The sequence below is a fragment of the Momordica charantia genome (assembly GCF_013281855.1).
Source record: "Momordica charantia cultivar OHB3-1 chromosome 8 unlocalized genomic scaffold, Mcharantia_2.0 BLBB01000008.1, whole genome shotgun sequence".
Lineage (NCBI taxonomy): Eukaryota > Viridiplantae > Streptophyta > Magnoliopsida > Cucurbitales > Cucurbitaceae > Momordica > Momordica charantia.
Window position 1 is genome coordinate 31,762,177 of NW_028275166.1, and position 11,873 is coordinate 31,774,049.

The 11,873-nt window shown below is 32.8% G+C and overlaps 1 protein-coding gene across 2 annotated transcripts; it reads right to left on the reverse strand.

Moving 5' to 3' along the window:
• Positions 1-1,276: 1,276 nt before the first annotated feature.
• On the reverse strand, positions 1,277-4,729 carry LOC111023257 (Tetratricopeptide repeat (TPR)-like superfamily protein). 2 transcript variants are annotated; one of them, XR_002603094.2, is made up of 9 exons: positions 4,344-4,729; positions 4,194-4,260; positions 3,896-3,935; positions 3,557-3,689; positions 2,811-2,882; positions 2,501-2,581; positions 2,190-2,293; positions 1,842-1,903; positions 1,679-1,755 (listed from the first exon to the last, which is right to left on the reverse strand). XR_002603094.2 is itself a non-coding variant. In XM_022300648.2 (8 exons), the coding sequence occupies exons 1-8, from the start codon at positions 4,623-4,625 to the stop codon at positions 1,689-1,691; spliced, it is 804 nt and encodes a 267-aa protein (XP_022156340.1). In that variant the 5' UTR covers positions 4,626-4,727; the 3' UTR covers positions 1,277-1,688. The 2 variants fall into 2 exon arrangements, 1 of the variants encoding a protein (XP_022156340.1); XM_022300648.2 differs by lacking the exon at positions 2,190-2,293 and having other exon boundaries at positions 1,277-1,755; positions 4,344-4,727.
• Between the last annotated feature and the right edge of the window lie 7,144 nt (positions 4,730-11,873).

Here is an 11,873-nt window from a genome sequence, read left to right on the forward strand (position 1 = left end):
TAATGACCAAACTACCCCTTTTATTTTGGTCAAATTCTCAAAATATCAATTTTGACTGTGGTACTTCTAACTTTTGTTTATTTTAATTCGTATATTTTGCAACATTAATTTTGAGTCCTTGTAATCTTAACAAGAGATATTTTTGTTTCTATTTGCAAAATGTAAACTCAAAATTTATACATAATGAAACTCTTAAATACAAATTTATAATTATATTTAAAAAAAATTTAGTGAGGAGATTGTGCTAAAATTTTAATTGAAATAAATGAGATAAAAATACAAATTAATGGACCGAAATAGTTACCTTTTTAAAGTCCAACGACCAAAATAAATATTCTAAAATTATAATAATTAAAATCAACAAAAGCGAAAGCATGAAAATTAAAAGAATTATTTTGAAAGTACTGGTTCTAAAAATCAACAAAAAGTCAAACATAAGCAGTATTTAAACCTTATTTTAAATAAATAAAATTAAAAGAAAAAAGGGAAAAAAACGACCAAGAGTCTTTAGCAAAAGTAGGAATTTGGTTGCAAATGGAGACTGGTGGAGGGCAAAATGGTAACTTTAGGTAGACTAGTAGCAAGAAGTTGTTAGTGGTAGGAAATGCCATGTCATGGGATGGGGAATAAATCAAAGAATATCCACCTTTTTGTGCTGCCTACCAAGAATATGCCAAATGGATGTTATTTTATTTATATAATTTTTTTAGTACACCACGTGAGATGGAAAAAGATTCACTTTGATAAATGGATGTGTATTTGCTTTCGAATTATCTTCATCGTCATAATGATTAATGGCCTGGAGAAATATATTTTGTATTAAAATATTATTTTTGTCCCTATACAATTTTTAACCGAGTTGATTTTAGTTCTTATTGATTTTCATTATTATACTAGTATTTTCAACTCTTATTTATTGTAGTCTTAGCATCGTCGAGGTATTAGTTTTAGTCCATACACTTATAAAAAGAGATCGTTTTTGTCTATTTATTTTATGTTTTATCTAATTTTTTTCGGGTCACAATTTCGACATGACATTATACTCAACATATTTTTTCAAATGTAGCCATAATTTTATATTAAAAGAGTTTTTTTTTAATGTAAAAGGGTTTTCATTGTGATTGTGTATTGAGTTTGTGTTAATATTTTACAAGTGGATGTCAAAATAGTCCATTCTTAAAAAAACAAAGACCAAACCTGTAGGGATTAAAATGAACCAAAGATAAATGTATGAGAATCATAATAAACCTTTTAAAATTAGGACAAAAATAAATCATCATTGAAAGCGGGACCAAAAAAAGTATATATATATATAACACGATGACAAAAGATACAATAATCCGATCAAATTTTTTTAAGTAGGATCCTTCATTCGATCGGCTCAAAACAAATCTTTTACCACAACAAATGTTGGTTAAAACCACGATGAGTTAGCTCAGTAATTATTGAACCAATAAAAATATAAATAAGTTGTGGAGGTAATAAGTTCAAACTATGGTGATCGTCTATCTAAGATTTACAATCTTACAGATTTTCATGATCGAGTTGACCCGAGATTCATTCAAGTTTGATCCTTCTCCTCCTCGATGCTGAAAATCCAAGGTCTAACATATAGAATTTACCCAAAAGGGGAAAGAAAAGGAGCAAATTTATAGAATATGGTGTTTAAACAACTGACTGAGAGTTCTTCAACTAAAACTCCAGTTTCGACAGAGGCAGTGAACTTTGGCGAGAGCAGCCATGTAATCATCAGACCTGAAAAGGGAGGCATTGCCTTTTAATTGAACTTATTATACAGAATCATGGATTCCTTTGGAGTTTATGTTTTGATGGATTCAAACCTTTGTCCATAAGGAGACTGGCAGGCTGCAACTATATGTTGTTTGGCTGCATCCAGATCTTTCTGTAAAAGAGGAAAAAGTAATGCCAGGAAATCACATTTCTTGTTGTTCTACAGAGGAAATATTGCAACGTTTCATGTCTATGTCATCTCATTTCCTCATGGAACACAGTTTGATTTATCAATAAAAATCATAGGGATTGAAATTGAAGAGTGTGTTTTCCTGATTGGATTATTTTTGTGTCATCAGGCTCGTCCAAAAGAAGTACTTTTATTTGATTAAAATTTCAGTTATGGCGGTTTCTAAGATGAACTTCAGCAAATATAGTTTTGATCATCTTGAAAGTACCTAGTGCAGGGACTTGGGATGCTTGAAGATATCTTCCAGATTTCTAAGTTGATAATTTAATGACTTAAATCCTTGTGAAGCTGGTTTTCGGGGGCGAAATCTCCCTAGAGATTAGTGGGATAAGCCATGAGCATAACACAGTTAAAAGAAACTAATATGATTTTGATTCGATTGCAAGATGATGTGTGCCAGAAAAAAGGACAAGAATATTGCTTCAGGCTATTATTTTATTTTTCACACAGATTACAAAATAATAGTTTGCAGGGATAGATTAGCAAATAAGCAAAAAGTTTCAAGTCTTATAACCAAACCTCTGATTCGTGATAGAGCCCAGCATATAGAGAAGCATAAAAATATTCATTCTCACGGCCACTTGAGAAGGCAGCAACAAGCTATGAAGTAAAAAACAACTCTTCAGTCAGATCATATTTTAGGAAAATAAACAACACACGCAGCAAAATAGTTCACTGAAAAGGTAATTTAGAGATGGTTAATTCAGCAATGGCATTGAAAATCTACATACAAATGTTGAGAAAGTAAGAAGCCCAATTAAACTTGTAATGACAAAATGACTGAAAAGGAGAATTGAAGATAAGAGGAAAATAAAGAGAGGTTCCATACTTTCTCTGGATGACCACCATCTTTAAACATGTCGTAAGCTTCCCGCATGACTGGTCGTGAATCTCTACCTACCTGCATTCATATATTAGTTGTAAGAACATTCACGTTGCATTATCCATAACCACCGGACGTAATAGATTAGGAATACTAAAATATAGGATTAAATTGCATTATTTGAAACAGTAAATTAAACATGCTGAACAATATAAATTCCAAACATGATTAAGGATGACATATATATATAATTTTTTGATGTCCGTGAGTGTCCAGGCCAACTTATGCGTACCTCAACTAATTTCAGGGGACAGCTGTCTGACCCTACAACATTTGATACTGAGAAACACGTAGGAATTAATTCATAAGGTAGGTGGCCATCATGGGATTTGAACCTAACGATGAGTGTGCTATCAAGATGGTGAAAAGTATTTTTAGCAGACTAAAAGCACATTTTTAAATTTTCATGGTATTTGATAATATAGCCAAGACTAATTTTGAAGATTCTAAAATTGGAGAAAGCACTTAATTATGCTTCATCCAAAAGTGTTTTGCTTAAAAACACAAACCCTCAAAAATCATCTCAAACTCACTCAAGTGCTGTTATAATATTCTCGAGTATTTTCCTCCTAGCACACTTCCATGTATTTGATTCACTTTGTAAATCACATGGTAATATTTCATTCCTGCTTTAATCATTCCCATAAATACTTCGTCAACTTTTCATGAAAGTTATTCAAATTTTAACTTACCTCAAGAAACCGCCTTCTTGATTCATCAACTCCATATAATTGAGCTTCACAAAGAAAGCACCATATAGACTCCTCTGTGTCATTTGGATTCTGGGCAACATCTAGTCGGAACTGCTCAGCTCCCTCTTCAAATCTAAAAAGAGATTCCTACTACAACTATTCAAAATCTCAATCTTAATTTACCTGACAAACTTTATTCATGCTAATGATGAACTTAGCAGATTCTACTGTGATTCTCAACTTTAACGATTTCGAGATGATGATTAGTCAAATTCGTTTCTTCTTCTCTTCTGGATTTCCTCCTATCATAAATTTAGCAGAAATGGAGCAGATTGGTACCTATCAAGGTAGTACAGTGAAAGCCCTCTTTGCCAAAGATCTGATAACAAACATACCAAATCTGAGTTGATTAAACAAAGTAACGCATATACACTGCTAAGAATTAAAAATAAATCACTTATTCTAATTCCTATAACTTGCACTCTAAAGCAAGATATCTCTGTACAAATTTGAATGTTGTCACTTTTTTATTATTCAGAACTTGATATAAACAAACTGGCTGATAATTAAGCTCAAGAAATCAATTTTAATAATCGAACCATATGACTAACATCATAGTAAAATTGCAGGAACCTACATGCCTTTTGACGAGGATCCAACTCAATTGCCTTATCAAATTCTGCCAAAGATCCCGAAACATCGCCCTAAAAACAACAAAAACTCCACGAATTCAACCCGATACTCGATTCTAATCGAAGCAATTTTACGCGAGTTGATTAGAACAAACCTGCCTGAAGAGAAGCATTCCGCGCCGAATTGCAGCAACAGCGTCGCGGGGGTTGTTTCCCCCAGTTAAGGCGTCCCAGATTCCAGAGACTGAAGGAACGAACAACCTTCTAGACAATGACGATATCGGGATGCGATTAAGCTTAATTCTCATCGGAAGCGAGTTCGGAGAGAGGAAAGCTTCATGAGTAATGATGGAATTCGGCAAAGAAGGCGCGGTGAAAGACGTAGGAAGCGAGCGGGGCATGGAAATGGCGGGTTTGAGACTGGAAATTTCAGCCATTGATGGAGATTGCGATGAGAAGCTCAGTGGGAGAGTGATCGTGAGAAATTTGGAGACGATGACTCAGTCAGTACTGTCCATTTTTCAGATAAAAGAGAATTTGATGAGATAAAGCGCCAAATTCTAATTTATGAAAATTGAGGGGCTGTTTGTGTAATTGTGCTTGGGTTTGTTTTTAAATTTTTTTACTATTTACTCTTTTTTTATTTTAAATTTGTTGAAAAGGGTTTTTCTCAATTAATTTATTATTTATATTAATTTTCAAATAGGTTCAAGTTAGGCTCGATAAAGAAATAAATACATACATAGATATTTATATTTATATATATTAAATAAATACATACATACGTAGAGAAAAAAAAATTTACCTCTAAATTCCTCCATTTAGCCTCGTTTTTTCCCCCTTTCTTTTCCTTTTTTCCTCCCCAAGTGCAACTGTAAATGTTATTTTTACTTTCCCCTCATGTTCTAAAAAGAAAATTGGCAATAGAGAAAAAATTACCCTTGGAAATCCGACTCCAGTAAATTTTTCGATAATTTTTACCCGTCTGACATATCTAACTTTCAATTTCATAAAATTAGACTTTCAACCTATATAAGTTGAAATTTCACCATTTTATTTTTGTTAAAAAATATATCTAAATACTTCGTGTAAATTATATGGAGAGTTTTAGTATCAAATTGATGGGACTCTGAAAAAGATAATAAGGGGATTTTTTTTAATTTGTTCCCTATTTCTCTCATGAATTGATTTTTTAAGGATTGGATTTGTCTATTGGTTTTTGTAAGTGATTTTCGTTGAAAATATATAGTGGATTTTGTGATATATATATAATATATATATTTTTTGAACTTAGTGAATCAAATGTAATGAGAATGCACCCTTTAGGTAATATTCTATATATATATTGAACTTACTGAATAAAAGAGTAAGGTTTAGATAATATTTTGGTCTCTATTTCTAGTTTTTATTCACTTTGAAAATAAATGTACTAAAATAATATTTTAACTTAAGTATTAATTAAAAAAATTATAAACACGGTTAGTATGTATAATACATTTATTATCTTCTATGGTTAAATTTCCCAGCTTACCATAGTTGAACTCAAATTATAGTAAAAAAAAAATCTTTTGAAAAATGTAATTATTATCAAATGTGCATATGTTACACTTTCTTTTATAGGTGAATGCGGTGCAAAGCTCAAATCACCCATAAACCAAAAAATTCACTTTTATAATGAGATCAACAATTTTCTTTGTGAAAGTGGGTTTGGTTCAAAATTTGGTTAAATTCCCAAAGTGGTTGAATTCAAATCCAACACTCAAATATGAGAGAAACTAAACATGGGTTGGTAACAAAAACAAAAATTTGAAAATAAGGAATTCAATGAAAATCAATTTCAATATTTTATTTGGCGACGGATTTGATAATTAAATTTCAATTTAAAAAATATGTTTAGTGGTTTATTACCGACTAAATTTTAGTTTAATCTAAACTTATATTAATTAATTTATTAACATTTTTTTATAAATCTTGTATAATTATTGTTCTAGAAGGTTATATAATTTAAAATATATTATATTTTACATGTTTTAATTTTAACGAACATAGAATGATTTATAATATGAAGTAATATATTTATCAAAATTTTTATTATTTTTAATATAATTCTGCATTTTAAAATTTTAAAATTCTGAATCTGAAAATACTCAGAAAGCATAATATATACCTGGATTGAGAATGATTGTTCCACTCCAGCAGAGTGGGTCAGAACTTCCTGTTATGGAGAGTTCTCTTGCAGACAAAATGTAAGAAATTTTCCCCGAATATTTTTCCAACTCGAAGCTCTGCACAAGATTTATATATAATTTATTTATTTTTTTCTTAAATGGAGGAGGGCAAATTTATGGAGTTAATTTAATTAATTATTACCTTTTTACCGCCGTCGAGGAGGACCGGAGAGCAAAATCGACCATCCTCCTCCAACAACTCGCTCATAATTATTTGAAAAATCAATAATTCAAATTTCTTTTTTTAGAAAGAAGTATGTTAGGGACAATAGAAAACCACCAACATAACAAGAGTGAAGATGTTGAAAAGAGAAGGACGAGGTAATATACTTTAGACCTTAATCGATGTTACGTAAAACACAGTGAAGTGATAATTCTTACGAACCGTCTGTTAGAATTTAAGTTAGATCGATTCTCAAGATTTATATACACAAATTTCTAGATAAATGAATTGTTACGTATGTGTAAATTAATGTGTGAGCTACATGAATGGTATGTAAATATGTATCTATATTTACATTTGTGTTTTTTTAGGTGTCTCTTGGGTATTATACAAAAGCATTATTTCTCTCCTTTGTAACCAAGAAAATTGAAGCAATTCAATCCAGAAAGAAAAGTGGACAATACTCTTCTTTTGTATATTCTTGAGTTTTATAAGAGAACAAATTTATTCTCTACAAAGTTTACGAGATTTAAAGTGAATTTTCGTGAGGCCTTATCGATACTTCTAAAATCATCCTATGATGAGCTAAGATTCTTGTAAAAAGTGTCTAATAATCTCAGGTGGGCGTGATCACTTATCGCTAGTATAAATAGAGGACAAATCTCATATTCAAGTATGCACGTTATTGATAGATTGTCCAGAGGTAACCTTGAAAATTACTAACTTGAACATCGTAGCGTGATTTTTCTTTTTTCTAGATTACTCAATCACGTCAGAACGCTCTTTTCATGCAATAACAATATATTTTTTTTAATAATTCAAAGATTTCGATCTCTCCAAAATAGAAGTTTTTTTCTTTGTCAATTTTAATTTAATTTTTGTTTCTTCAGGTTAGAAAAATGTTTGTTCAATTATAACTTTTTCCATTTTTTTTCCTTTTTTAAAATGTCATTTTGAAGTCTTAAGGCAAAACCCCAATTCTTTCATTTTCTTTTTCGATATACCAATTGTTGATGCAGAAATTTGGCCTACTTGAGATTCTGCCAAATTCGCACCAATCTTCTATAATAAAAGGGATCGACAAGACTTGCAAAACAAAATAGCATTAAAGATCGGTGCGGCTCTTGCCACACAGGCTCCAATGCTTAATTCAGAATTGAAGTAGTTGAGTATAAAGTGTAGAGTGTTATGAGCATAGGGTTTGGCTTATTTCCCTATTTATAGGAGTTGAATCTTGATCCCTCGAAAGATTGTGGAATTCGAATTCTGATACATCTAGGAAATCTGAAATTTGGTTGAATCTTGAGGCAGGATATCTTCTCCTTTTGAATATATAACAATAGCCCCCACTCTCAAAGTTGAAGATTGTCAGACTTCTACTTTGAGAGTATTTTGTGTTTATAGGTTTACTATTTTTGTGGAATAGCCCTCTTTTTGGTCGTTGTTGGTCGTCGTCTTTATGAGTTGGCTTTTCCTAGCCCTATTTTTTTTTTGTAGTTGGCTGTAATCAAGTCTCTTGGGCTCTACTATACGGTTAGTTTTAACCGTTAGATTTTGGCGTTGGGATCTAACTTTTGGGCTAGCCGTACCACCTTTAAGTTTCTAAACTGTTTGGGTTTTGCCCATGGTTTTATACTCTAGGTTTTACTCTTGGATTTCCAACCTATTTGGCTTTTGCCAATTGTTTTATACCCTGAGTCCAGTCAATACCTTCATGTCGTTGTCGGTTGTCGTTTCATGGGCTGGTCTTCCTAGCTCCATACTATTTCTACATAGTTGGCTGCAATCAAGTCTCATCGACTCTACTATACAGTTAGTTTTAACCATTAGATTTTAGCCTTGGGATCTAACTTTTAGCGGTACCACCCTTGGGTTTCTAACCTATTTGGCTTTTGCTCATAGTTTTATAACTAAGGTTTACTCTTAGGTTTCTAACCTATTTGGTTTCTGCCAGTTTTTTACCCTGAGTTTAATCAACACCCTTGGGTTGCTAACCTATTTTGGCTTTTGCCAAATGACTTTATACCTTGGGTTTCCTTGATTGGTTTGACTTGCCTGCTTTACGTTTCAACCTTGCTAGGCCTGTACGCATGCCTTTTTCAGCACCTTTGGAATTCTTTTCCCCAGTTTCACTGACTGGCTTCTAGCTTATCGGCCTGCTTCTAGGTCTGTCCCATTCGAGTTCCTTGACCGTTGTTACTCACCTGGCCCCCACTTGAGGAGGTTTTGTTTAAGGTATCAAATGAAAACTTTCTCAAGTACTTCAAGCCTTGTCGTTTTCTCTTATGTCGCTTTCTTCTATCTGCTCGTGTCGACTAAGTGACTTCTCATTACCAAGCACAATTTTTGGAGACCAGGTCGGCTTTCCAAGTAGCTCATGCTGCTATGTGTTGCTGACTTTTGCTGTCATGCAGTTATCGGATCTGGTCGGCGGAATAGACCTAGTCGGCAGAATAGGTCTGATCGACAAAATAAGCCTGGTCGGTGGAAGACACTTGGTCGACAGTAGAGACCTAGTCGGCAGAAGACATCTGATCAGTAGAGACCTAGTCATACTCTGGATCTGGTCATGCCTTGGATCTGGTCATACCCTAGGGTCTGGTCATGACCAGTTATGTAGTTTGCTTGTCAGGTATTTGTAGTAGCTTTGTCCTTCCGTGGACCTTGGACGGGTGTAGGTTGCAATTTGTTGTTCGAGTTTTTCAAAATGAGGGTTGTGTTTTTTATACTTTCCCTTGAGTTTTCATAGCAGTTAGTTTGTCTTTTGGATGCCTTAGACTTGATCAAGTTGCTTCCTCCATTCTGGAATTTGTTGATCGTTTCTCCCAGAACCTATTTTGGAATCTGTCGATTTACCTCATCCAGAATCTGTCTTTGAACTTGTTGATTTGCTTGCTCTAGGTCCTGCCCTAGAACTCGTAGACTTGTTTTGCCCTAGTCCTCATCGGGTTTGAGCAGTTTTTATTCTTCTTATGGGTTGACTTATTTTACCTAGGATTTGTCCTGGAATTTGTTGATTCGTTCGCTCTGGTTCCTGCCCCAGAACTTGTTTATTTGCTTTTTCCTCGTCTATCTCAGAAAATGGGAGCCTTTAGAATCCATGTCGATTTGTTTATCCCTAGATCTCCTCGGATCCGAGCAGTTCTCGGTTAATTCGTTGCTCTTCGGATGTTAAAGGGATCGATTCTAAATCTTCAGCACGTTTTTCCCCATCTCGGATGGATTCCATGTGATGACCAGGGCTCGAGTTGGCCTTTTCATCGCGGTCGATTGTGTCGTTATCTGTCGAGGGTATCAAATTGGTTGCGTGATCTAATCTCATGGCGTGATCTATTCACATCCTTCTGGTGGTTAAGTGGTCACCTACTGGAGATGTTGAGCTACTGACATGACATGTTCTCACTTCACCATGAAGACCTTACCGTCCATCCTCGTTGATCTGATTAGGGTTCTGGACATGTTGTTCTCCCTGTCTTGAAACTCGTGGGCTTATCTCCTTCGGAATTTCCTTAGTTCATCCCTCTTCTCGAATGACAATCGTAGTCAGAACATCGTTGATCTCTCCAGAGTTCATATTGTTGGCTTTTAGATCTTAGTCGTCCTCACAGACGGCTCCAATTGTTGATGCAGAAATTTGGCCTACTTGGAATTCCCGCCAAATTTGCACCAATCTTCTATAATAAAAGGGATCGACGAGACATGCAAAACAGAATAGCATTAAAGACCGGTGTGGCTCTTGCTACACAGGCTCCGATGCTTAAGTCAGAATCAAAGTAGTTGAGTATAAAGTGTAGAGTGTTGTGAGCATACCTTTAGGATCTTGAGGCAATCAAATATCTTCTCCTTTTGAATATATAACACCAATTATCAATAACTTGGTAATCTTAACGAGAGATGAAATTGTGTTGGATTAATAATGAAAAATAAAAGAGATTGGGTATAGAAATCTTATTCAAACCAACATAAACATAACTCGAATGGTTCATAAGAAAAATGATTTGTAAAAGTATTCTTACGTGCTTTCAGTGAATTGTAATATATATAGTAAAAGTATTCTTGCTTTTAGTGAATTGTAATATATTATATTAATTTCATTGTGCAACCCTCTCATTCATGAAATTAATGAATATATAATTTCTACATGTGTAAATATTTATTTACATGGTTATTCTATATTTACTTTAAATTGATATATCTCTATTTCTTTTTTTCAGACAAAGTATTATTTTCTTAAACTTCTCTATCTTATCATAAGCTGTATTCATGTTGGTCTCACATTACAATTGTTTTTCCTTTTTTTAGTACATCATGTGTAGATGAGGGATCGAACTCACAACCTCTAGAGATATATGTCAACTATCATTGAACATTTTGGCTCATCTTATGATTTTTTTTTACAGACTCATCGTACCATTGTTAAACTTAGCAACCGAACTTTTCTTTTTTTGAAAAATGTAATTATTATCAAATTTGCACGTGTCACACTTTCTTTTATAGGTGAATGTGGTGGAATGATCAAATCACCCATAAACCAAAAATATCATTTTTATAATGAGATTAAAACGAATGCTTCGTGGAAGTGGGTTTAGTTTAAAATTTGGTTGTAAATCCCAAAAGTGGTAGAATTCAAATCAAACACTCGAATGTCCAGATGATCTGGATAAACTAATATCTTTGGTAAAGTTTCCGTTTTTTTATTTATCGTTTCTAATTTTTTTGAAAAATCTAAATATTTAAAAATTATTTATATTTCTTATTTTCCATTATTTTAGAAACATTTTCAAAATTCTATAGAAACTTTTGAAATAATGAAAACAAATTTTGTTTCTATGCAGTTGGAGTTATGTAATTTTATTTTTCTTTTAATAAAAGGAGGAAACAAAAATAAGAAATGTGAACATTATAAACGGGTTTTTAGTTGTCAAATATTTAGGTTTTTAAAAAAAATTGGAAACGAGAAACCAGAACAATAATGAACGGCTCCCAAAGATCCAAATCCAAAACTAACTTGTTTACTTAAATCATTAGAGTTAAAAGTTAGATCTAAATTACACAATATAATATTTATTACATAATTAAAATGTAAAATGATTTCCTAGGAAAAGAATAAATTTATGATAAATCAATCGAGATGGGTGAACGTAGTTCAATTATTTTACACTTCAGTTAATTATGTTCTATCTTCTATATAACGTTACATAGTTCAAAGTTGATGAATTAAAACAAACAAATAAACGAGGACACTTCAGTTAATTATGTTCTATCTTCTATATAACGTTACATAGTTCAAAGTT

Coding starts and splice junctions, on each gene's coding strand:
- LOC111023257 (XM_022300648.2), bottom strand. CDS start 4,625: ATGGCTGAAATTTCCAGTCTCAAACCCGCCATTTCCATGCCCCGCTCG. Junction 4,261..4,343: donor GAATGCTTCTCTTCAGGCAG/GTTTGTTCTAAT, acceptor TGTTGTTTTTAG/GGCGATGTTTCGGGATCTTT. Junction 3,936..4,193: donor GGATCCTCGTCAAAAGGCAT/GTAGGTTCCTGC, acceptor GTTTGTTATCAG/ATCTTTGGCAAAGAGGGCTT.